Source organism: Tachyglossus aculeatus, chromosome 9 (assembly GCF_015852505.1).
Source record: "Tachyglossus aculeatus isolate mTacAcu1 chromosome 9, mTacAcu1.pri, whole genome shotgun sequence".
Lineage (NCBI taxonomy): Eukaryota > Metazoa > Chordata > Mammalia > Monotremata > Tachyglossidae > Tachyglossus > Tachyglossus aculeatus.
The window spans coordinates 13,878,679-13,906,018 of NC_052074.1; the positions used below are offsets into that span (position 1 = coordinate 13,878,679).

The 27,340-nt window shown below is 45.2% G+C and overlaps 1 protein-coding gene across 1 annotated transcript; it reads right to left on the reverse strand.

The window, feature by feature from the left end:
- Positions 1-10,521: 10,521 nt before the first annotated feature.
- Positions 10,522-21,686, reverse strand: CNRIP1 (cannabinoid receptor interacting protein 1). Its single transcript, XM_038751908.1, has 3 exons — positions 21,437-21,686; positions 18,577-18,727; positions 10,522-11,543 (listed from the first exon to the last, which is right to left on the reverse strand). Exons 1-3 carry the CDS (start codon positions 21,613-21,615, stop codon positions 11,379-11,381), a joined length of 495 nt encoding a protein of 164 aa, XP_038607836.1. The 5' UTR covers positions 21,616-21,686; the 3' UTR covers positions 10,522-11,378.
- Positions 21,687-27,340: the final 5,654 nt, after the last annotated feature.

A 27,340-nucleotide genomic window follows, 5' to 3' on the forward strand; every position in this document is an offset into this window, starting at 1 on the left:
GGGTAGGGACTGTCTCTGTATGTTGCCAGTTTGTACTTCCCAAGTGCTTAGTACAGTGCTCTGCACACAGTAAGCGCTCAATAAATACGATTGATGATGATGATGATGATCTGGGTTCTAATCTAATAATATAATTAGATTATAGATATAATAATCTAATCTAATAATATATGGTTGTACATATTTATTACTCTATTTATTTATTTATTTATTTATCTTACTTGTACATTTCTATTCTATTTATTTTATTTTGTTGGTATGTTTGGTTCTGTTCTCTGTCTCCCCCTTTTAGACTGTGAGCCCACTGTTGGGTAGGGACTGTCTATCTATGTTGCCAATTTGTACTTCCCAAGCGCTTAGTACAGTGCTCTGCACATAGTAAGCGCTCAATAAATACGATTGATTGATTGATTGATTGATTAATCTCAGCTCTGCCACTTGGCTGCTGCATAATCTTAGACACTTATCAAGTTTAAATTGAATTTAACTCTTGTTTTCTTCTTCTTTTTAATTCCTGCCTCCTTTACTTAGTATGCTAGACCATGCGCTTTTTAAAAATGGTATTTGTTAAGTGCTTACCATGTGCCTGGCAGCCGTGAGAAGCAGCATGGCAAAGTGGATAGAGCACGGGCTGCGGAGTCAGAAGGTCATGGGTTCTAATCCTGACTCTGCCACTTGTCTGAGGTGTGACCTTGGGCAAGTCACTTCACTTGCCCACTTCACTAGAGAAGCAGCGTGGCTCGGTGGAAAGAGCACGGGCTTTGGAGTCAGAGGTCATGGGTTCGAATCCCGGCTCCGCCACATGTCTGCTCTGTGACCTTGGGCAAGTCACTTAACTTCTCTGAGCCTCAGTTTCCTCATCTGTAAAATGGGGATGAAGACTGTGAGCCCCATGTGGGACAACCTGATCACCTTGTATCCCCCCCAGCGCTTAGAACAGTGCTTTGCACATAGTAAGCACTTAATAAATGCCATTATTATTATTACTTCTCTTTGCCTAGTTACCTCATCTGTAAAATGGGGATTGCGACTGTGAGCCCCAGGTGGGACAGGGACTGCGTCTAACTCTATTTGCTTGTATCCACCCCAGTGCTTAGTACCGTGCCTGGCACAAAATAAGTGAAGCAGCGTGGAAAGAGCCCGGGCTTTGGAGTCAGAGGCCATGGGTTCAAATCCCGGCTCCGCCAACTGTGAGCTGTGTGACTTTGGGCAAGTCACTAAACTTCTCTGTGCCTCAGTTACCTCATCTGTAAAATGGGGTTAAAACTGTGAGCCCCCCGTGGGACAACCTGATCACCTTGCAACCTCCCCAGTGCTTAGAATACTGCTTTGCACATAGTAAGCGCTTAATAAATGCCATTAAAAAAAGTGCTTAACAATTACCATAATCATCATCATCATCATTGAACTAAGCGCTAGGACATAGAGAAGCCCCAGAGTAGAGACAGCTCTTTGTGAGTTACTAACTCTGTTATACTGTACTCTCCCACGGACTTAGTACTGTGTTTTGCACATAGTAAGCACTCAATAAAGAGAAGCAGCGTGGCTCAGTGAGTCAGAGGTCATGGGTTCTAATCCCGGCTCTGCCACTTCATTCATTCATTCAATCTTATTTATTGAGCACTGACTGTGTGCAGAGCACTGTACTAAGCGTGTGGGAAGTACAAGTTGGCAACATTTAGAGGCGGTCCCTACCCAACAGTGGGCTCACAGTCTAGAAGACAGCCACTTGTTAACTGTGTGACTTTGGGCACGTCACTTAACTTCTCTGTGCCTCAGTTCCCTCATCTGTAAAATGGGGATAATGACTGTGAGCCCCACGTGGGACAACCTGACTACCGGTGCTTAGAACAGTGCTTAACAAATGCCATCATTATTATTAATGGATATCACTGATTCATTCATTCAATGGTATTTATTGAGCGCTTACTGTGTGCAGAGCACTGTACTAAGCGCTTGGGAAGTCCAAGTTGGCAACATATAGAGACGGTCCCTACCCAACAGCGGGCTCACAGTCTAGAAGATTGATTCTTTCCTCCTTTCCCTTCCCACCCCTTTTACAGAGCCTTTCTTTCTCTTCTTGCTTGCCCTTGGATTTCTGTGAAAATAAGAGCACTTGGGTATTTGTTCTTCAGGTGTCTCCCCAATGAGCAGCCTTAGGACAGTGCTCCAGCGCTTAGAACAGTGCTTTGCACATAGTAATAAATGCCATTATTATTATTATTATTATTATTATTATTAAATGTGATAATTAGGGGTCATTTCTGGGGCCACACAGCGGGCCAGACCTTTTTTTCCCCTTCTAATAGCACCCCCTAGTGGGAACTGAGAAGATCAATCAATCAATCAATCAATCAGTCCTATTTATTGAGCGCTTACTGTGTGCAGAGCACTGTACTAAGCGCTTGGGAAGTCCAAGCTGGCAACATATAGAGACAGTCCCTACCCAACAGTGGGCTCACAGTCTAGAAGATGTGCCGGTATCTTTGTACCCGTTCCCCAGCGCTGAGGACCACAAGACTGTGTGTGTCCTGCTTAAATTCCTTCATTTAACCGTATTTATTGAGCGCTTACCGTGTGCAGAGCACTGGTCTAAGCACTTGGGAAGTACAAGTACAAATAACAAGTTAAGGGAAGCAGCGTGGCTCAGTGGAAAGAGCCCGGGCTTCTAGACTGTGAGCCCGCTGTTGGGTAGGGACTGTCTCTATATGTTGCCAACTTGGACTTCCCAAGCGCTTAGTACAGTGCTCTGCACACAGTAAGCGCTCAATAAATACCATTGAATGAATGAATCAATGATATCTATTAATAATAATGATGGCATTTGTTTAGCACTGTTCTAAGCACCGGTAGTCAGGTTGTCCCACGTGGGGCTCACAGTCTTTATCCCCATTTTACAGATGAGGGAACTGAGGCACAGAGAAGTTAAGTGACGTGCCCAAAGTCAGACAGTTAACAAGTGGCTGTCTTCTATACTGTGAGCCCGCTGTTGGGTAGGGACCGTCTCTATATGTTGCCAACTTGGACTTCCCACACGCTTAGTACAGTGCTCTGCACACAGCGCTCAATAAATACGATTGAATGAATGAATGAGTCAGCGGTCATAATAATAATAATGGCATTTATTAAGCACTTACTATGTGCTTAGAACAGTGCTTTGCACATAAGTGCTTAATAAATGCCATAATTATTATTATCATTATGTGCCAAGCACTATTCTAAGCGCTGGGGAGATTACAAGGGGATCAGGTTGTCCCACGGTGGGCTCACAGTCTTCACCCCCATTTTACAGATGAGGTAACTGAAGCCCAGAGAAGTTAATTGGCTTACCCAAAGTCACACAGCTGACACTTGGCAGAGCCGGGATTTGAACCCGTGTCCTCTGACTCCAAAGCCCGGGCTCTTTCCACTGAGCCACGCGTGGGTTCAAACCCCGGCTCCACCAATTGTCAGCTGTGTGACTCTGGGCAAGTCACTTCACTTCTCTGGGCCTCAATTACCTCAACTGGAAAATGGGGATTAAAAACCATGAGCCCCCCACCGTGGGACAATCTGATCACCTTGTAACCTCCCCAGTGCTTAGAACAGTGCTTTGCACATAGTAAGCACTTAACGAATACCATCATTATTATTATTACTATTATCACAAGTCGGCAACATGAGAAGCACTGTGGCTTAGTGGAAAGAGCCCGAGTTTGGGAGTCAGAGGTTGTTGGTTCTAATCCTGGCTCTGCCACTTGTCAGATGTGTGACTTTGGGCAAATCACTTAACTTCTCTGTGTCTCAGTTCCCTCATCTGTAAAATGGGGATTAAGACTCTGAGCCCCACGTGGGACAACCTGCTACCCTTATATCTACCTCAGTGCTTAGCTTATGTTGCCAATTTGTACTTCCCAAGTGCTTAGTACAGTGCTCTGCACATAGTAAGCACTCAATAAATACGATTGATGATAATGATGATGCTTAGAACAGTGCCTGGCACATAGTAAACGCTTAACACATACCATTATTATTATAGAGAGAAGGTCCCTACCCAACAACGGGCTCACAGTATCAAAGCTCAATCTGTTTTTGAAGTCCTGGGCTGGCCCAGAAAATACTCCTCGAAATGGGTTTTCCACTTATAATGAGGAGGAAGCTAAGAAATTCCTGGTTGCATGAACATTTCTTCATAAAATGGACTACCCTCCACTGTAGGCAAACGAGCTCTCTGAGGTTACTGGTCACAGGCAGGGATAGCGCTTAGAACAGTGCTTTGCACATAGTAAGCGCTTAATACATGCCATCATTATTATTATTATTATCTAAGGGTAATCTGGCAGCTGGGAATTGCTGAAGTCAGTCACAAGCAGAGCCCAGAGAGGCGTCATTTCACTGACAGGTGTTCTTGCAATAGACTCTGAGAAACAGCACCATGTTCTGTCATGCACAGGTTGGATTTGTTTCCTCTTTTTAGGCAATTATAAAAAAAGACCATCTGTTCTTAATTAAATCAGGATTTCTGCATGCTTTTTAGTAAGAATCTTCTGTACTCTAAAAGGGCTTCTCTTTGGATGTGCTCCAAACGTCTACTGACTTTCAGCCTATAAAAGCAGATAGCAAATCACTGCCTTTCTCTTTACATCTGGGGGGGAATCAAGGCACAGAAAGGTGAATCAACATGTCTAGATATAAATCAGTGGCAGACTTAGCAAGAGAACCCAGGCTTCTTTCGTAGTCCTTGGGGGTGGAGCCCTAAACTCTGCTTCTTTTCACACCTCAAAGCAGGCATGGAACTAAAAAATAATAATAATAATTCCCAGAACCCCTGGCTATTTTCTCTGGTTCTCTTCATGGTTCCCAGGACTAGGAGCAGAAGTGGAGAAGCAGTGTGGCTCCGTGGAAAGAGCCCGGGCTTTGGAGTCAGAAGTCACGGGTTCCTGGCTTTGTCACTTGTCACTTTGGGCAAGTCACTTAATTTTTCTGTGCCGCCGTTACCTCATCTGTAAAATGGGGATTAAGACTGGGAGTCCCCCGTGGGACAACCTGATCACCTTGTATCCTCCCCAGTGCTTAGAGCAGTGTGTTGCACATAGTAAGCGCTTAATAAATGCCATTATTATTACTATTATTATGAGCAGGATAGAGATTGGGAGAGAGTGGAGGACCACTTATGCCCCATCTCCCCACCCAACCTCCCAATCCTTCAAGCGCCATCAGCTGCCCCAAGCCTGGGAGTCTTTCCTAATTTGCTTAGGAATTTCAGCCTCCCTTCCGAGTTAGAGGGTCTTCTAAGAGTCTCCTGTCAATTAAATCATTTTCCAGTGGGAAATGCTAACCAGAAATTGTGAACCAAAGGATAGAGCCCTGCATAGCTGAGGGCCAAGTCGCTGTCCCCTGGGCCTCCCCCCTGGGTCAGGTTCGCAGAGAACGGAACCTGGCCAGACTCAGACTAGATTCAGCTGTTTCCCTGGTTCCACACAGTCTCTCATTACAGGCAGGGGATATTGGGTGGGGGCTGTAATAACAAACCCTATTTGATCTGAAATTTAAAATGGTCCGAAATCCACTTCCCTGGCAGCGGTGGGCACTTATAGGTGGCACTCCCACCGCTAACCTGGCCGCTACCCAATTTGTCCAATATTAGCAGGACCCAGTTCTAAGCTGGTTCAGCTACGGCTAGGCCCCGACGTGGCTCAGGGCCTGGATTTCTAGGCCACATATTGAACAGTTCTGAGAGGAAACTGCTCTGTGGAGAAAGCTAAATTGAGACCAGAATGGTAATGCTGCGCTGACAGTGTCCCAAATTTACCTAGCGCTTTATTCTGATGAACACAGAGAGGTGGCACACGGTGTTCGTAATAACAGTAGCTGTGGAGTGTTTAGTGGATGCACAGCTTTCGGTTTAGTCTCCTAACATCTTCCTGAGGATGATAAGATTTCTTTTTTTAATGAAGCTTTTTAGAAAATCATCATCATCATCAATCGTATTTATTGAGTGCTTACTATGTGCAGAGCACTGTACTAAGCGCTTGGGAAGTACAAATTGGCAACATATAGAGACAGTCCCTACCCAACAGCGGGCTCACAGTCTAAAAGGGGGAGACAGAGAACAAAACCAAACATACTAACAAAATAAAATGAATAGAATAGATATGTACAAATAAAATAAATAAATAGAGTAAAAAATACGTACAAACATATATACATATATACAGGTGCTGTGGGGAAGGGAAGGAGGTAAGATGGGGGGATGGAGAGGGGGACAAGGGGGAGAGGAAGGAAGGGGAGAGGAAGAAAATGGACGACAAGAAGTGTTTAGCTATTTCTTTTAGACTGTGAGCCCACTGTTGGGTAGGGACTGTCTCTATATGTTGCCAATTTGTACTTCCCAAGCGCTTAGTACAGTGCTCTGCACACAGTAAGCGCTCAATAAATACGATTGATGACGACTGATGATGATGATGATGATTTCAGGAATTTCTGTAAGTTTGAAAATAAGTATGACATGAAAACCACATCCATTTCAGAGTGTTCAGGGGATCTCAGAACATCCAACTCTCACCCAGGCACAAGCTAATTTCAGGGCTGTGCTAACCAGATGATGAACGGTCTGGGAGTCCTAACTAAAGCTGGGAGAACTCAGGGACACATTAGACTGTGATAACAGATTGCCCACCAGAAAATGGGCTCCGTGTCCTAGCAGTGCCAGTTGGAAGTTTCAGGTTTGATCAGTCGGTGACTGAAAGAAATCTGGCAGTGAAACCGGGAGGGGGAAGAAATGCCAACTAGGTTGGAGCTGGAAAAATAAAATCAATGGTGAATTTTGCAATTTTAAAATAGCTTTTCCTTGTCAGAAATGGTGAATATCAGATAAAAGCTAGCAAGGAGGCCTTTGTGATATCCACAATGCTCCCTGTGGATTATGGGGTTGTTGAGCATTTGATCTGAATTCTTGTCAAAGGATTTTGACATCCCAGTTTTTACTTACCACAAAAAGCTTCCTTGCAACAGAGAAGGCTGGGAGCTCTGAGGGTTGAGAGACATTGCTGCCTGTATAATTCTGGGCATGAATAGATTCCAGTTTCAGTCGCCGGCAGAGTTGGATAGTTCATTGAATCAGAGAAATTTAGGGCTGGGAAGGAATTGGACAGGTCATTTGGCAGAGTGGTTTTCAACTTTCCTTTCACTCAGGCATTGCTTGGCCCTTGGGAGGTGCTTCAGCAGCAATGGGACATTGAAAGAGTCAGAATGGAGAATTCAAGCAGTATCTGTGAGGGTTATTACCAACTGTTAACCACACTTTTAAATGAAAGTATTCTAAGCCTGTCCTAAAGCAAAAACCACCTGCATTTGTTCCTAATAAATAATAATGAGGTATTAAATGTTTAGTATGCACCAAGCACTGGATAGATTCAAGAAAAACATAAGCACATAGACACAGATCAGACATGGTCCCTGCTCTCTAAAAGGGAGAGAGAACAGATATTTGATTCCCATTTCACTGATGAGGAAACAGAGGCACAGTAAAGTGACTTGCCCAAAGTCAGACAGCCAGTGGGCTGTGAAAGAGCTGTGAGAGAGTTGAAGAGCCCTGACATAACCCATTCCCCTGCCTTCCCACAGAACTTCACTTCAATGTCAGCACTCTTGAAAACAATGCCGTCTGGAATGCCCTAGCTTGTGAAATGAAAAACAGAAGCAAACCCGTATTCTATAAAGTTGGGGTACCATCAGTTATTATTGGCCCAAGACTATTCATCAAGTAGCTATTGGCAAGATGGCCTAAAAGCACAATCATGCAGGTGTCATAATCAGCCAGACATTCAAACACATAGTGCAGGTGTGTTACTTGAACTGGCATATGTGTCTTTTAGAATAGAGGGTTAAATTAATAAGTGATCACGCATGTTTTCAGTAACAGCCTTAAACCCATTTTACTTCTCTTGTAGATTGTAAAGTGCTGAAAGATTTGTGCTTAATAATTTTTTGACCAGTTGCCAATATTGGCTCTGCAGACATCACCCCGATCTTTTGAATGTAGCGTAATTTCTGGTTCCAGTTTCAAACATGTGCATTCCTGATTTGCCTGTAAAAATGCATAAAGTCGGTTTCCAAGGATCCAGCCAGGATATATGTTGGAAGAAAAGCATCGCTGGTTTGTGATTTTATTCAGCCTTGATTTTGTCCCCTTACAAGTCAGTGACTAGATTTAATCAAAGTTTCCAACCCAGCATCTCAGATAACATCCTGTCACCACTGCTATAAGGCAAGGAAAAAACTCATACATATGCATATAAGTTGCAACAATTCGTGACGTGAACAGAAATTCCTGAGATATCTTCTTCCCCCAGAAAACTTACATAAAATCTATTTCTCTCCTTTCACCGGTGCCGAAGCATTTGAGTCACCATCAATCAGAGGTGTCCCAGTTTCTCAAACTTCGGAGTAGTTACCTGATGCATGCTCAGAGAAGCCAGCTACAACTCGTATAAAAATAGCCCGTCCAGATAGCTCAGGGGCAGTATTACAACTTAGCAACTCAATATAGCTGAGCATTAAGATTTTAAGAGTAGGGGGTAAAGCTATGCGACTGCTAGCCAGAAACCGACTAAATTTCCATCATCAGTTCTATATAAGTAGAGCAGTATAAACCAGAGGAAAGAAATCATCTAGCATGTCAAACTGACAGGGGAGTTTCCCCCCATCTTTTCCACATTCCCTTTTCTTTATTCTCATCTACGCATTTTGAAATAAGATAAGGGAATAGAGAAGCAGCATGGTCTCATGGAAAGAACATGGGCCCGGGGAGTCAGAGGACCTGGGTTCTTGTCTGCTCTGTGACCCTGGGTAAGTCACTTCACTTCTCGGCGCCTCAGTTACCTCATCTATAAAATGGGGATTATGAGATTGTGAGCCCCATGTGGGGACACGGACTGTGTACCACCTGATTATCTAGTACTTACCCCAGTGCTTAGTACCGTGTTTGGCACATAGTAAGCATTAACAAATACCACAAAAAAAGAAGGAAATCTTCTTGACAACATCATGGTACAACAGAAGGCACATTCACTATGGACAAACTGGATCCTACCAGCTCTATCTTGGAGTCCACCATGAAGCTTCATCCTCCTAAGGAAAGTGGGATATAATCGGAAGCTCATTCAAATCTGATATGGCCCATCATTAACAAATTAGGGTGTCGGAATCCAGGTGAAATAATCTTCCCTACTGTCCCTGCAAAGGCTGCTATTCTGGAGAATCATAGTAATAATACCAATAACAGTAAAAATAATACTATTTGTTAAGCACTTACTATGTGCCACACTCTGGGCTAAGCACTGGGGCAGTTACAATAAAATCCGTTGGAACCCAGTTCCTGTCTTCTGCGGGCTCACAGCCTAAGAAGAGAGGGAGAACAGGGATTTAATCTCCATTTTACAGAGGAAGAAATTGAGTCACAGGGAAGTATTTACAAGGTTACTATAAAAAAAAGTCTTCTCCAGTACATGGATCAGAGAATTATGGGACTTTTCCAGGTGATCCACCTAATATTAACAGGCTCTGAGTCAAATTTAGATCTAGGGAGCAGGGTATTTGCTCCCTAGAGGAGCTTTTGCCAAATTTCCTTGTCCTGCTATTTCCCTGCAATTTCCCTTTGTGCCTGTATCTCCCAAATCACCCCTCAGCTAGCAAAATAAGAGGAGTCATTCCACCCCATTCAATGAGGGTGAACCACAGAGAGCCGGAATAACAGTTCAGTCACTGTTTGGCTTCCTGCAGTCAAAAGGAAGGCCTGGTCCTGCCCATATTGGTTTGGTTCAGTTGGTCATCCCTAGTCCACAAGACTGCTGAGGAAAACCAGGTTGTTCCCTCAATTCCCAGAGATTTCGGGGTGGGGGGCCCATAGGGCCCTTTGAACTAGGCATCTGTTCCATGAAACAGCCTCCTGTATTAAACCATTAGAGGTGAAGGGGAGAGCAAATCCAATCCAGTTTTCCAGAGTCCTTGACACCAGGGCCCTTTGAGGACTGGTCCAGATCCCTAGAGGGTATTTCAGGTGGGAGTGTATCCCACCCCACCTCAGAGGAGATACCCACCACACTAGTCCTGACCCAAATCCAGGGGGGAGACGTGAGAGGAACTGCAAAAGGGTCAAAGTTGAACTGATAGTTACTCCACCCTTGTCTGGGCAACGGTCAATGACCAGAGTTCCAGATTGTCCAGGTGAAGATACCACATACATACCCAGCCCATGTATGAATCTGGAGTTGCTTCAGTTGGACAGTCATGTTGTGGCTTGTATGATTTAGGCATGTATTTTGAACCACATGGGTAGACTGTGAGCCCGTTGTTGGGTAGGGACCATCTCTATATGTTGCCGACTTGTACTTCCCAAGCGCTTAGTACAGTGCTCTGCACACAGAAATTGCTCAATAAGTACAAAAATGAATGAATGAATGACAAGTAGGATAAGTCTGTTTAGCCAACCCTGCTCCAGCCGGGTTGTCCAGGGTTAATTATTCCAAGTTAAGACTCAAGCTAGATCATTGTCGATTCCTTTATTAAGAAAGATAAAAGTTGACTACAGTTCCATACACGGTTTACAAAGTTCACATGATAGGGCTGTAGTGATGCTCCGGCTATGCGAGAGGTTTGACAAATTAGGCAATTTATCCAGAACTTCCCCGAAATGAAAAGGGTAATACTGTAATTCATGTGACATATTTGCTGACAACTCCAATTGTGTGTGTGTGTGTGTGTGTGTGTGTGTGTGAGCGACGAGGCCTTAAGCAGTGAAATTACTGCTTTTTAGCACCTGAGATGATTGGTTTGGTTCCTGGAAAGCCAGAGTTTCTATAAAGTGGGGAGAAAAACAACACCCGAGCAGAGTTAGAAAGCTCCCCGTTGAACATCTTTCCCAAAGCTTGTTCCATTCATTCCAGAGGGAAACATAGCAAAAATTACATTTTACCAAATCTCACAAGGTAGAACCGGTCACGGTACTTCACAACACTTAAAGGGGGAGAGCCACTGCACCTGAGAACAAGAAGCACAGTTGTTAAGTGGTTCATTGGAAATGTATAACATCTAGGTTGCATTTTCATTTTCTACCATCACAGGGGGTAAACAGCAGGACCGACTTTGTTGGATGCAGGGGTACAATAGGAGTGAAATACAGAAAAAGGTTTTCTTAAACTGTCGCACCTTCACCTTAAATGCTATAAGGATCTGGTGACGTAGGGAGGGTAGACTTCCAAAGGTGTGACGGGAACATTATTTTACCAAGTGCGGAAACGACAGCTGTCCCAGTTTTTGCCTTGCTCAAGGCTTGTGCTGGTTGAAGTTTAAGGGAGATTCCTGAAGAGATTGTAGAGCAACGTCAGCCCGGGCCACCTTCACAAGAATGATTCCTTGTTCACCCACATCAGACTGCGCGTCTCATTGGGTTTGCACTCATATTCGATGACCGAGAAGGGGCTGCCCCATTGGCAGTGGTCTCTTTTGTGGTAGTTGTAGAATTTAACTTGCCACACTGTCTCAAAAGTGCCTATATCACTAAACTGGGGAGAGAGAATAAAGTTAATCAGGACCATTCTTTGGAGGAATTGCTCTGTAGACCTGGAGATGGAACAGTGAAGCATTCCTAGTTTAACCCACGAATCGGGGTGTGTTGAAGAGCCCATACTCATAAAGAGCAATAAGGAGACAACAAGAGACATTAAATCTCTGGATAGAGAATTTGGGTTCTGCCTACAACTCCCCTCAACTAACAGAAATACTTCTTCATCCAGAGGATGGTATGTGTATGGAATTCCATTCCACTGAAAGTCATGCAGGGAAATTATTAGCAGGTTCAAGAGGGCTTTATACATATTTGTGGATTAATAATAATAATAATAATAATGATACTGATAATAGTGATATTTTTTATGCACTATGTGCCAGGCACTGTTCTAAGCTCTGGGGCACAGACAAGCGAGTTGTGTTGGACACAATCCCTGTTCCACATGTGGCTCACAATCTTAATGCCCATTTTACAGATGAGGTAACCGAGGCACAGAGAAGTTAAGTAATGTGCCCAAGGTCACACAGCAGACATGTGACAGACAGAGGATTAGAACTCAGGGGCTTCTTTTATCAATCAATCAATCAATCGTATTTATTGAGCGCTTACTATGTGCAGAGCACTGTACTAAGTGCTTGGGAAGTACAAATTGGCAACATATAGAGACAGTCCCTACCCAACAGTGGGCTCACAGTCTAAAAGGGGGAGACAGAGAATAAAACCAAACGTACTAACAAAATAAAATAAATAGGATAGATATGTACAAGTAAAATAGACTGTGAGCCCACTGTTGGGTAGGGACTGTCTCTATATGTTGCCAACTTGTACTTCCCAAGAGCTTAGTACAGTGCTCTGCACACAGTAAGCGCTCAATAAATACAATTGATTGATTGATTGATTGATTCTGATTCCCCAGCCCATGCTATATCCACTGGGCAATATTGCCACCGTGGGTCCTCTAGGAATGTTGGATGGTACATTTCTAAATATTGGGATGGATTTCTTGAGGAAGGTATATAATGCTGCTGGACCTTTAAAAGATCATTACTACCCACTTGCATAGTGATATAAGCTGCCTTTTTATCTCCCCCCGCAACACAATGGAATTTATTGAAATTCTTCCCAGGATGACCTTATCCAGCCAACACACACCCAAATACCAGAAACCACAGAGTGGTTGATACAATTTCTCCATTCAAGTTGCTTGTTCAAAATCAACTTGTTTAGCAGTATCATTAGTCCAAAGAGCATTACAAAAGCCAGGGAAAAACTAACGTAAAACCAGTCTCTTACATGTCCAAAAATTTAGATTTTTTTGTGCCCTATCCAATAATGCTTGAGTGTGTTAGGAAGGAGGAGGGTAATGCGATATTACTAAAAAGAGGAATGTGTTGTTCGCATGCTGGTCACAAGCTGGAGAAGAAAAGGGAACCATAAAACCAAAACTAAACATGAAAAGGAAAAACGCTGGAAGGTGGTTTAGCATATATTAGTAGACTGAATCGGGAATTGTTGTTAGTATTTAATGTTTACAGGTCTCTGAAACAAAAAGGGGGGCCCTAGATTTCTTTCCAGAGATTTTTATATGACATGGACATAACTGTATCACCTCACCTTCTTGTTTGGAAAAGAGACTTCTGAGAACCTCAGGATATTAGTGAAATCCATCTTTTGTGATATTTGCTATACATGTATTAGAAATAGGACTGAAGAAAGCTGAGGATATGGTCCAGCTAAAATTGGGACAAATCCCCACAGTCAAAAATTAATAATTGTAAACACAGAGTTTTGCTGTCATTAAATTCTGCTGCATAGCAGGACATTATCCAAAGATGCATGTATATACTACCAAAAAATAAATCAAGAGGGTTTGTTATCCTTTCAGAAATTAATAGGGTCTAGCAACAATGGGGAGGCAAACTTCACACCACAATGAAAGCTTGAAAAATAATAATAATAATAATTAAGGTATTTGTTAAGTGCTTACTATGTGCCGAGCACTGTTCTAAGCACTGGAAAAACATGCTACAATACAACTTTTCATCATCAGCAGCTGTATGTACTGAATTGAAACTTAGATCTAGCACAGAAAAAAACCTCTGGTTTCTCCCAGAAAACATAACAGGCAGTTTCATCAGTCTTACCTAGGAGTCATACAAAAAAGCAAATGCCAAGAAAGAATTACTAGCCATCTGGCCCTGGAACACATCCCCAGCATTGAAGCAAAGCTCATCAAAACACACCTTTTCTGGGTAGGTAACAAAAGGAGGATTGGCAGTAGTAAACCCAAGCAGCTAACGAGTGGGAACTGAAAGGGGAGATATGTAGGCAGGAAAGGAGAGCAAATGTTTTAAAGAAATAGGGAATCAGAATCTCAATTTACTGCTGTGGCTGTCAGAAGAGAAATTGCTCTTCTTGATCAGAGGCTTGGGTAGATTAGGATAATAATAATAATAATAATAATGGTATTTGTTAAGCGCTTACTGTATGTGCCAAGGATACTAAAAACGGCACCAAGATCAAGGAGTAAATGTGCCCAGAGCTAGCATGATCAGGTTCCAGGAGAAAAGTGGAAACATGTTGAAATCACAAACAGGCTTCTGCCTTCTCCACTTAACATCACCCCATCAGATTCTGGTGTTAATATTAGGCCAACTGAAGCCAGAGAATCCTAATCCAGAGAAGCCAGAGAAGCAGCGTGGCTCAGTGGAAAGAGCACGGGCTTTGGAGTCGGGGATCATGGGTTCGAATCCCAGCTCGGCCAATTGTCAGCTGTGTGACTTTGGGCAAGTCACTTAACTTCTCTGTGCCTCAGTTCCCTCTTCTGTAAAATGGGGATTGACTGTGAGCCCCCCTGTGGGACAACCTCATCTCCTTGAACCTGAACAGTGCTTTGCACATAGTAAGTGCTTAATAAATGCCATCATTATTATTATTATTAGTCCATTGCATCCAAAGTCTTGCTCCGGCCATTACTTTGTATCTGGAGCACTCCAGTACATTTGGGAGATGAGAGTCAAGTAGGGTCACAAGCCAAGCTCTCTTAGATCTTAGAGAGCAAATTATTTGGGTGGCTCTAATCTGAACTCTTCCACAGTGCAAAGTCTTCTGCACACAGAAGGTGCTCAATAAATACTACCGACTGTTTGACTCAGCCTGCCTGAAGGAGAGGACTGTAAGCACCTCCATTAGGTTGAAAGCTCCTTAAGAGCAGGGATCATGTCTACTCTCTCTGTTTTAGTCTTCCAAGAGTTGAGTACAGTGTTCTGCACACAGTGAGCAATCAATGAATACCTTTGATTGATTGCTTAAGTAGGGAGAGAAGGAAGGGGTGACAAAAATACAGACAAAGGGTTCAGATAGTGGTGTGGATGGAGGACTGGATTGCTAATTAATAATAAAAATTGTGACTTTAAGTGTTTACTTTTAATAAATCAATTGATCAATGGTATTTATGAAGCGCTTCCTTTTTTAGTGGTATTTATTAAGTGCTCACTATGGGCCAGGCACTATAGTAAGCACTAGGGTAGATACAAGTTAATCAGGTTGGACATAGTCTATGGGGCTCACAGTCTTAATCCCACTTTGCAGATGAGATAACTGAGGCACAGAGAAGATAAATGTCTTGCCCAAGGTCACATAACAGACAAGTGGCAGAGCCAGGATTAGAACCCAGGTCCTTCTGACTTCCAAGCCTGTGCACTATCCAAGGTCATGCTGCTTTTTTTGTGCAGAACATTGTACTAAACACTGAGGAGAGTACAACAGAGTTGGTAGACATGATACATGCCCACAAGGAGCTTACGGCCTAGGTGGGGAGGCAGATATTAAAATAAATTACAGACGGGGGAAATGGCAGACTGGAAGGATATGTACATAAGTGATGTGGGTGGGATGAATATGAGGGTTTATTCAGGGAAGGTCTCTTGATTTTAGGAGGCTTTTGAAGGTGGGGAGAGTGGTGGTCTGTTGGATACGAAGGAGGAGAGAATTCCAGGACAGAGGGAGGATTTGAGCAAGGGGATTGGGAGCAGAATAGGTGAGATTGAGGTAGGTTGGAGTTAGAGGAGCAAAGTGTGTGGATTGCGTTGAAGTAGGCGATGAGAGAGGTAAGTAGGAAGGAGAGAGCTGATTGAGTGCCTTTAAGTCAAAAGTAAAGAGTTTCTTTTTGATGCAGTTAGCCACCGGAGGTTTTTGAGGAGTGAGGAGCTATGGATAGAATTTTTTTTTTTTTTTAGAAAAAATGATCTGGACAGTAGAGTGAAGTATGGACTGGAGAGGGGAAATAATAATAATAATAATGACGATGGCATTTATTAAATGCTTACTATGTGCAAAACACTGTTCTAAGTGCTGGGGAGGTTACAAGGTGATCAGGTTGTCCCACGGGGGGCTCACAGTTTTAATCCCCATTTTACAGATGAGGTAACTGAGGCACAGAGAAGTTAAGTGACATGCCCAAAGTCACCCAGCTAAGGCAAGGAGGTCAGTGAGGATGTTGATGCAGTAGTCAAGGTGGAATATAGTATTCGGATCAATGTGTCAGCAGTTTTGGATGGAGAGGAAAGAGTGGATTTTAGAGATGTTGTGAAGGCAGAACGGACAGGATTTGGTGACACTGAATATATGGGTTGAAGGAGAGTCAAGGATAATGCCAACGTTACAGGCTTGTGAGACAGGGAGAATGGTGGTGCTGTATACAACGATCACAGGTTGATGTATACAAAGAAAGAATGTTTTAATCAGAGATGCAATTGGAAGAATTGCAGGAAAGTAAACTTGAATAGAGATTTTAAACCACAACTCAGATTCAAACCAGAAAATCCTCAAATATATTACCAACTCCCCCTTTTCTGGCCTGCCTGTCCATCAACTTAATGAGGTGATAGAGTCTTCTTACCCTATGGAACCTGCTGACAAGAGCGAAAGGAAGAACTACCTCATTCCATTAGTACCAGGAGATAGACAGATTTCTTCAAGACAAAGGGTCTGAAGGAGAAGACTGTAATCTCCTCCATTAGACTGTAAGTTCCTTGAGAGCAGGGGTCCTTTTTTTAATGCTATTTGTTAAGTGCTTACTATAGCCCAGGCACTGTACTATAATCTACACACATGGAGTTCACCCCAAGAGAATTCTGGGGGTTAGGCCTTGTCTAGGACCACACTGTACTGTTTAAAAAAGTAGTCAATCCGTCTCTTTGCATGCTGGAAAACATAATTTCTCTTTTCCTTCCTTGAAATTCCATTCAGTCATTCAATAGTATTAACAGAGTGCTTACTGTGTGCAGAGAACTGTAATAATAATAATAATAATTGCATTTATTAAGTGCTTACTATGTGCAAAGCACTGTTCTAAGCGCCTGGAGGAATACTATACAACAATAAACAGACGCATCCCCTGACCACAACCAGCTTAGAGTCTAGAGGTGGGGAGACAGGCATTAATTCCCTTGCCAACATCCAAGGTGATGATTGTATGTTTTGAAAACACACAGCAGTCACCAAAGACTGTAACAGGGCACCGTCTAACCGCTGGGGTAGAGGATTTCCCTCTTAATATGGAGGAAAGTATTTCTCCCTTGACTCTGACCCCATGAGGATTCTCCCCAAATATGCAAATGGAGCCTTGAGGGGGCTCCCCCTGGACCCTCCCAAAGTGAGAGACCATTTGTCTTGGACAGTTTCTCCCTTTCCTCATGAAAAAGTCACCAAGGCAATTTGCTGGCACCATATATTTGGTGTGGACAAAACCTTAAAGACAAATTGAGAGAAATGATATGGTGCAAGAAAGGGAAGAAAATAAAGTCGACTATATTTGTCTGCTCCCCAGTCTGATCTTAAATTACACTATAAAGTGGAGACAAAGACTTGAAATAGAAGCATCTACACAGGCCACATCCTGTGGCTGTAACTGTGACAGTGTTAGTAGCTTTCTATTTTGGCCATGTCACTGAGAAGACAGAGTTATACATTCCCTAAATAGAGAAATATCTTGAAGACTAACTTCTTAAAGTTACAGCACAGGGCCACAATAGCACTTCACTTTCACCTCTCGGATTTTGATTTCATCTGAACTGTATTCATTCATTCATTCAATCGTATTTATTGAGCCCTTACTGTGTGCAGAGCACTGTACTAAGCACTTGGGAAGTCCGATTCAGCAAGAAATAGAGACAATCCCTGCCCACAGCGGGCTCACAGTCTAGAGGGGGGAGACAGACATAAGAACAAGAAAGCAGGCACCAGTAGCAGCATTATAAATAAATAGAATTATAGATATATACACACAATTAATAAAAATAAATAGAATTATATATATATATACACAAGTGTTGTGGGGTGGGGAAGAGGGGTAGAACATAGAGAGCTGGCCGAGGGCATTATTTTGTTGTGGCCGTTAGTTAATAAAATCCCAATCATCATCTTCAGTCCAGTGATCGAAAACAACTTTTCAATTAACAAAGCGTGAACAGAATTTGTTCTCTCATTCTAAGCAGTTCAGAGAACATGAAGGCAACCAGGGACCCGATCCCCTGTCCAAGATTTCCAAAGTTTGAAGTTCACGCTTGCATTCCTACAGGCCTCAGGAACCCAAGCTCTTTAAATGACAGCAGGTCACCGGTCTGTTTCGGAGTTCTGAAAGGACCGGAAGATTATGAACTCTAATTTATAGACTCTTCCAAGTAGGAAATCAAAAACTTAAGACAGCTAAAAGGAGAAGCTTAACCTTTTAGGACTAGAATTTTTGGCTCACAACAGGAAAATAACCGGAAACCCCCGGGAAACTTTCCTAGTGACAGGAGGGTTATTCATAGTTAAAGAAACCTTCATGCGGATCTGTTTCTGGACGGAGGAGTCCTGATCTGTTTGGGAGTTCAGCGCTGCTTAATCTGTAATGAAAGAGGTGCCCAGGACCAAGAAGTTATGTAACTGTATATGTTAAATACTTTGAATGTGCTGTGTGATGATCGTCAATATCGCCAATGACAATTAATCCTCTGCCCCCATTTCCCTGCCCCGGGCCCTACCGGCATAGTTATCTGGATGGGCTGCCGCTCCCCGCTTTTGGTGGGGGACACTCCTTCCGTGTCATATGTCCCCGTGTACACGATACGTTCCCCTTCAGGCTCTTGGGATTTCAGCTCCAGGGGGACGAGGATTCCACCTATGGAGATGTTCCTGAAACACATCAGAGGCCCATTGTGTCTTGGACCCCTACACCCCCAGATCTGCCCTATAATGGACCCCTCACACACCCTTTAAGTGCTGCCAACTCCATGGGAACAATGAAGCCATGTCCCCATGGGTTTTCCAGCTAAGAGGATGACAACATTTCCCCACCCCTTTCAGGCCTATGACATTTTGGGGCTGGGTGCTCTGTCTCACTCGCCCCAAGTCTCCAAAACACCCGAGCAGGGTGGAAAATAATGATGGTATTTGCTAACTGCTTACTCTGTGCCAGGCACTGGGCTAAACCCTGGAGCGGCTACAAGCAAATCGGGTTGGACATAGTCCCTTTTCCTCTTGGGGCTCGCAGTCTCAATCTTCATTTTACAGATGAGGTAACTGAGGCCCAGAGAAGTGAAGTGACTTGCCCAAGGTCACACTGCAGACAAGTGGCAGAGCCGGGATTAGAACCTGGGAGAAGCAGCATGGCGTAATGGGTAAAGCTGGGTGTCAGGAGGTCATGAGTTCTAATCCCACTAGGCTACTGGTCTGCTGTGTGACCTTGGGCAATTCACTTCACTTCTCTGGGCCTCAGTTACCTCATCTGTAAAATGGGGATTGAGACTGTGAGCCCCACGTGGGACAGGGACTGTGCCCAACCCTATTTGGGTAGGGACTGTCTCTATATGTTGCTGACTTGTACTTCCCAAGCACTTAGTACAGTGTTCTGCACACAGTAAGCGCTCCATAAATATGATTGAATGAATGAATGAATGAATGAATTTGCTTGTATCCACTCCAGCACTTAGTACAGTACCTGGCACACAGTAAGCATTTAACAAATACCACAGTTATTATTCTGACTCCCAAGCCCATGTTCTATCCACTAACCCAAATAAGCAGAGCTTCCAAGCAGAGTCAAAAAGACCCTAAATCACATCTTTTAGACTCATTAGCTCTTTTGAATCCCATCCCCACCTCAACCCCATCTTCTCGCCAGCCAGAAGCTCATCACCATGCTCAGAATGAAGTGCCAGCCTCCATGGGAGTTTAAGGCCCTTCAGTTTCTGCCCAGAAATCCCACCCCAAACCCTCACCCCCCACCCCGGGGCTCTTGGAATGGCTGTGACCCCTGAAGCCAAGCTGGCTTGTGCAAACCCAAAATCAAATTCAGGACCGGTTCCAATTAGGATCAGCCAGAAGCTCAGGATGTCCCCTGGGGGGAGTGGGGCGAAGAATGAGGTTTGCATATTAATAAACCTGCCATATGCTTCCTCTTCTGGGGACAATCCGTACCCCACCTCCCCCAATTGCCCCCCATTCTCCACCCTCCACCCCCACCCCCTTCATTCTGCAGGCTCCATGTCTGGGACCGGGTATGAGAGAAATCAGGGCCTAGTCTCCCCTTCCCCAGGGCTGCCCGGCCTAGAGGCTGGGGGGAGGAATCGCACGGAAATCCAGAGCAGGAGGAAATACAATCTGATCCAAAATGACCACCTCATCAGCCGAGTCCGGAAGGACACTGGACCGCGGCAAGGAGGATGAGGAGTCAGAGAGAGAGAGAGAGACAGAGGGAGAGAGAGAGAGAGAGAGAGAGAGAGAGAGAGAGAGAGACAGAGAGACAGAGAGACAGAGAGACAGAGAGACAGAGAGAGAGAGACAGGGACAGAGAGAGAGAGAGAGGGAGAGAGAGAGAGAGAGAGACTGTAAGCACATTATGGTCAGGGAATGTGTGTGTTTATTGTTATATGGTACTCTCCCAAGTGCTTAGTACAAAGCTCTGCACACAGTAAGCACTCAATAAATACGATTGAATAAGGAGGAAGAGGGAGTGAAGGAGGATGGGGAAGTGGAAGAGGAAGAAAAGGAAGAAGGGGGGAAGAGGATGGGGGAGTGGAAGAGGAGGAGAAGGAAGTAAAGGAGGAGGAGGAGGGGAAGTGGAGGAGGAAGAAAAGGAAGACGAGGAGGAATTGGAAAAGGAGGAGGAGGAGGGAGAGATTGGAGGAATGGAGGAGGAATAGGAAAAGGAGGAGGGAGAGGATGGGGAGTGGAGGAGGAAGAAAAGGAAGACGAGGAGGAATTGGAAAAGGAGGAGGAGGAGGGAGAGATTGGGGGAGTGGAGGGGGAATAAGAAAAGGAGGAGGGAGAGGATGGGGGAGTGGAGGAGGAAGAAAAGGAAGAAGAGGAGGAAGATAGGAAAAGGGGGAGGAAGAGGGAGTGGAGGAGGAGGAAAAGGAGCAAAAGGAGGAAAAGGAGGAGGGAGGTGATGGGGAGTGGAGAAGGAGGAAAAGGAGGAAAAGGAGTAGGGAGAGGATGGGGGAGTGGAGAAGGAGGACAAGGAGGAAAAGGAGGAGGGAGAGCATGGGGGATTGGAGAAGGAGGAAAAGGAGGAGGGAGAGGATGGGGGAGTGGAGGAAGAGGAAAGGGAAGCAGAGGAGGAAGGATAGGGAGAGGAGGAGGAGGAGAAGGAGAAAAAGGAGGAGGGTGAGGATGGTGCAGTGGAGGAGGAGGAAAGGGAAGCAGAGGAGGAAGGATGGGGGAGTGGAGGAGGAGGAGGAGGACGGAGAGGGGCTGCGGGCTGGGCTGGCGGGGCGGAGGTCGGGGTCGGCCCCCGGGTCGCGCCCCCCGGGCGGGGGTGGGGAGGGGGTCCCTTGGCTTGCGGTCCCTTGTCGGGGCAAGGCCCCTTGCGGGCTCCCCGCCGCCGCGCAGCCCCCGACTCACCGGACCTGCAGGGAGGTGGGCTTCAGCCTCACCTCCACCTTGTAGGAGGAGCCGGTCAGCAGCTTGATGGTGCGGTTCTGGCCGAACCGCTGCCCGTCCACCTTGTAGAAGACCGGCCCCTCGTGGGGCTGCAGCCGCAGGGCGATGGACAGCCGCACCAGGCCCGGAAGGTCGCCCATCCTGCGGCCAGCCCGCCGGGGGCAACGCCGGGGAACCGGCCCGCCGGAGAGCCGGGGGCGGGCAGGGCGAGGGCGACGGGGAGGAGGAGGAGGAGGAGGAGGAGGAGGAGCGGGAGGGAGGAGGGGGAGGAGGGGAGGGAGGAGGAGAGGGAGGAGGAGGAGGAGGAGAAGAGGAGGGAGGAAGGGCAGGAGGAGGGGGAGGAGGAAAGGGAGGAGGAGGAGGAAAAGGAGGAGGAGGAGGCAAGGGAGGAGGAGGAGGGAGGGAGGGCAGAAGAAGGAGGAGGAGGAAAGGGAGGAGGGAGGAAAAGGAGGAGGAGGAGGAGGAAAAGGAGGAGGAGGAATGGGAGGAGGAGGAGAAGGGGAAAGAGGAGGGGGAAAGGAGGAGGAGGAGGAAGAGCAGGAGGAGGAGGAGGGGAGGAGGAAGAGGGGAAGGAGGAGGAGGAGGAGGAGGAGGGGAATGAGGAGGAGGAGGAGGAGGAGGAGGAAAGGGAGGAGGCACCAAAGCTTCCTAGCCCAAGCGGCCAGGAGGAGGGGAGGAGGAAGAGGGGAATGAGGGGGAGGAGGAGGAGGAGGGGAATGAGGAGGAGGAGGAGGAGGAGGGGGAGGAAAGGGAGGAGGCACCGCAGCTTCCTAGCCCAAGCGGCCAGTCCTTGCCCGGCCGCACCCCATCCTTTTCCCTCTCCCCCTCCTCCTCCCCTCCCCCCCCTTTGCCCTCCCCCCTTCCCCTCCCCGCAGCACTTGTGTATATTTGTACATATTCATTACTCTATTCATTTTATTAATGATGTGTATATGGCTAGAATTCTGTTTCTTCTGATGGCGTTGACGCCTGTCTACTTGTTTTGTTGTCTGTCTCCTCCTTCTAGACTGCGAGCCCGTTGCTGGGTAGGGACCCTCTCTAGATGTTGCCAGCCCGTACTTCCCAAGGGTTTAGTCCAGTGCTCTGCGCACAGTAAGCGCTCAATAAAGACGATTGAATGAATGAATAAATGCGATGGATTGAAGGAGTGAATGAATCCTGAGGCCTGGGAGAGGGGGGCAAACGGCAGCCGGGAAGGACGGGGTTAATCCCCTTTGGTTTCCGAGCCCCCTAATCCCCTTCCTCGGGACTCCGCCCCGACCAGACGGCTAGGGGGAAGGGCGGGTGGGCAAGTGGGCACTGGTGCGGGCAAGGGCTGAGGAGAAGAGAAGAGAAGGGAAGAGAAGATGGGCAGTGCCCAGGGATGGAGGGAGGGAGGAGGGATGGTGCTGGAATCCGGTTGGAAAGGGAGGGAGAGGAGGGCGCAGAGAGGGAAAACTGCAAACCAGCTCCTCCATTCATTCATTCGATCATATTTATTGAGCGCTTACTGTGGGCACAGCACTGTACTAAGCGCTTGGAAGGTACCATTCAGCAATAAAAAGAGACAGTCCAGGCCCACAGCGGGCTCACCGTCTAGAAGCGGGGGGCATCAAAACAAGTAAACAGTCATCAATAGCAACAAACAGAATTATATATACATCATTATTATAAATGAATAGAATTATAAATATGAACACACATAAACAAGTTCTGTGGTGGGGCAGGGGGATAGAGTCGATGGAGGGAGCAGAGGAAAAGGGGGGCTTAGTCTGGGAGGGGGACTTGCCCCTCTCAACCCCCCTGATGGGTTTTGCTCTGCTCGAGGGCCATCTTCGGGGCCTTGTGGCCCAAACCCAAGGGAGATGGCTCGTCTCCGTGTCACCATCTACATGTTACCCCTGCGGGCGTGTGTGTGTCAGAGGAAGGGAAACGAGAAGCGAAACAGGAAGCAGGAAGGAAACCCAGCCGCTGTTTTTTAAGCTTACAACACGAAGGTCACTAGAGCGCAGGGAAGATGGCTGAATCTCTGATAAGGATGGTAAATTCCCCGGGAACAGGCCAACCGGGCTCGCCGCATCTGGGCCGAGTGCTTCTGGTTAGCTCCTGGCAGAATCTTAAAAATCACGGCAGAAAGTATTGATTACAGTAATGATAAAGGTTCAAGTCCTAATGATAAATAAATAAACGATAAATGAAGACTAATAGGACTATTTGGTGCAAAGGGTACTGTGTTATTTCTACCAATCTGCACCAGACTGTGAGCCCACTGTTGGGTAGGGACTGTCTCTATATGTTGCCAACTTGTACTTCCCAAGCGCTTAGTACAGTGCTCTGCACACAGTAAGAGCTCAATAAATATGATTGATGATGATGATGATGATTTAGGATCGTACAAAAATCCCCAATCTCTCTGATCATCATCCCATTAACCAGTGTTGGTGTATCTATCCATTTAACTGTTACTGATGCGTTCACTTGTGCTATTAGGCGCTACTCCTTTTTTTTTATCTGTATTGTATAGTCATCAGCGCTGAGAACAATGCTTGGCACATAGTAAGCGCTTAACAACTTATGATCCATTTAGGTTTGAATCTAAAGTCACTGTGGTCAGGGATCACATTACGAAGGTCTTTTGTATGTCACCCAAGTATCTAAAACAGTGCTCTGCACATAGAAGGTGGTCAATAAAAACTGTTACCGAAAACACTGTGTATGTGTGAGTGTGGGGGTAGGTTGGGGGAGGGACGAGTGGGAGAGAGAGAGAGAGCAGGGCTGGGCATAGTTTATGTGTTTATTTCTCCTTTGTGGTTAAACTTGCTACAGAATGATGATGATGATCATGGCATTGGCTAAGCACCTGCTATGTGTCAAGCGCTGTTCTAAGCACCGTGGCCGATGCAAGTCAAACAGGTTAGACACGGTCCCTGTCCCACATGGGGCTCAAAGTCTAAGTAGGAAGGAGAACAGTTATTGAATCCCCATTTTACGGATGAGGAAACCGAGGCGCAAAGAAGTTAAGTGACTTGCCTCAAGTCACACAGCAGGTAAATTGGGGATGCAGGTTTAGAACCCAGGTCTTCCGGCTCCCAGGTCTGTGTTCTTCCCACTGGGCCAAGCTGCTTTCCAGATGATTATAGGATGGACACACACAAGCGTGGCTCAGTGGAAAGAGCCCGGGCTTTGGAGTCAGACGTCATGGGTTCAAAAACCGGCCAACTGTCGGCTGTGTGACTTTGAGCAAGTCACACAACTTCTCTGTGCCTCAGTTACCTCATCTGTATAATGGGGATTAAGACCGTGAGCCCCACAGGGGACAACCTGATCACCTTGTAACCTCCCCAACACTTAGGGAAGTGCTTTGCAGTGCTTAATAAATACCATCATTATTATTATTATTATTATCTCCACCTTGCATGACAAAAGTAAGCAGTTCCTGACAGAAGATTATCTGACATGTCTTGGCCCTGATAGACGGAAAACAAAAACCATCCTGGCTCAGTTGCAGTTTAAATCCCAGAAGTAAGAACGTTTGGGGCTTGGTTTCAGAATAGGTTATAGTTTGTAGGGACTAAGATAAAGACTAAGGGTCGCTCATTATCTAATTCTAAAAATACCATGCTGGATCATTTTTTTTTGCCATGACTCCAGGATACCGAAAAACCAACACCTGCTTCAGCACCATGAAAGCGGACAGTTACGAGAACTCAACCTCACCTGACTCACCGGAGATGTCATTTACCTTTTCTTTTTTTTCTGATCACTATTTAGATCTGACTGCCTGTATATAATGGCTCCGATTTATCACATTAGTCTTCTGGGGCCCGTGAACTCGTGTAGTTTTTCTTTAAATCACTTTAAAGTCAATTCTCAATTTTTGTAAAACCACCATCACGGTCATCAAATTTATGTATTGGATGCAACCCTTCTGCAGAACGTTGCACCAGGAGCTTGGCATTTGGTCGCTCCTTCAGTTTGGATAGTTTGTACTTTTATTTCAAGACAAAATATCTCTTCTCCAACACCAGGGATTAACTGGTTGTTGCAAAACATTCAGTTCGCCTAGAATATTAAGAGAAATTGAGTTACCTGAATTGATACTGCATGCAGACAACCGCTTCCTCTGACTTCACATAAGTAGACGGTCCTTAATTCTCGAATAGTGTTCTAACAGTGAAAACACACGTTATGAAAGAACTGAGTGTACCTGTTCACGTCACATTGTTTTGCAGACTGGACAGAGCATCGATTAGATACAGTTGCTTTGGGACATTTTCTTTTATGAAATCACCCTAGTTTTACTGCAATCTTCAGATCCCTTTTGCACTCCTTAGAAATGAAATGCTATAAATTTACTTCAAAGAAAATAAGAATCCTGCCTGTATTATTGGCCTAGTAATAATAAAAACTATGGTATTTGTTCAATCCTTACTATGTGCCAGAGACTGTTCTAAGTGCTAGGGTGGATACAAGCAAATCAGGTTAGACACAGTCCCTGTCTCACATGGGCTCACAATCTTAATCCCCATTTTACAGATGAGGTAACTGAGGCACAGAGAAGTTAATTGACTTGCCCAAGGTCACACCAGTTCTTGCCCAAGGTCTTACTTCCAGGCCCAAGCCCTATCCTCTAGGCCACACCCCTTTACACAGCACATTTCATTGCAGGGTGATCTCAAAGAATTTCTCACATATTAATTATGTGGGTTTAACTTTAAGGTGAGTCCATCCTTCTCCTTTATCAGGGAAAGTGGATATAGAAGGCATAGCCCATTATATTGAGGGTAAGGAATATATGTTGAGCTTCCGTTATAGTCTACCGAGCCTTTAGTCCAGTATTCTGCTCTCTGTTGTTAATAAAAGCCATTGATTGATCTGACAGGTTGGAAAGATAGCTTAAAATGAGGATGATTGATTAACACAATTATCGTTCCCAACAGATTGTACACTTCTGGAGGGCAGAGATTGTTTTGTAGAGTACTTCTACCTAATCCCTACGTTCCTGGGACAATGCTGTGCACACAATAGGTACTCAGCAGACATGGTTGAGGATGTTGTTTTCGTTTACCAGAGGAAAATCTTATATTTAAGATTAAAAATTTCCCCAATCCTGATCTAAAGTGACAGGATTTTTTAAATCGAACTGCAAGCTCCTGGAAGGCAGGGAACAGGTGTCTTGCCTTATTCACCTGAGCACTTAGTATGGTGGGGGTTATTTTTTGCAGTAGGTACTCAGTGGCTATCAGTGATTAATTGATAGGGTCATTAGCATGGCAACCTATGGTCGTTTTAGGGCTGTCAGGACTTTGTATTTCTGGCCAGTGAGAGAGTTGAATACAGGGCAGTGGCTAAACATTGGATTGAGCGGCTCCTCACAATGGAAACATCAAATGGCAACATGAGAGACACTAAAAGAAGTTCTCACTTGAGCTAAAGTGCTTTCACAAAAGTAAATCAGTCAGTCAATTGTACCTTTTGAGCACTTTGTGCAGAGCACTGTACTAAGTGCTTGGAGAAGTACAATAAACAGACACATTCCCAGCACACAATGAGCTTAGAGTCTAGAGGGAAAATTGAAGGGGAAAAAGATTCTAAGAATGCTGTGAGGAGGAACAGAAACTTATTTTCTTCAAGAAAGCTGATAGTTTATTCCACAGCTTCAGAAAAATCTAAGATTTTAAGAAAAATAATACACAGGGCTTTCCTCCCTCCTTCAGCATTTCCTATGTGAGCTGCAGGCATTCCAGAGGCCACTGCCAATTTTTCTTGGGTCGAGAATTTCTGCAAAGTGAATGTATTTAGTATATAGCATTCTGTGGAGTGAGATATTGAAACCAAGAACCGTGGGACTGAAAGTGCATGGTTTCAGGGTTCCAGGAGACAATT

Coding starts and splice junctions, on each gene's coding strand:
- CNRIP1 (XM_038751908.1), bottom strand. CDS start 21,615: ATGGGCGACCTTCCGGGCCTGGTGCGGCTGTCCATCGCCCTGCGGCTG. Junction 18,728..21,436: donor CCCACCTCCCTGCAGGTCCG/GTGAGTCGGGGG, acceptor GATGTGTTTCAG/GAACATCTCCATAGGTGGAA. Junction 11,544..18,576: donor CCATCCAGATAACTATGCCG/GTAGGGCCCGGG, acceptor CTCTCTCCCCAG/TTTAGTGATATAGGCACTTT.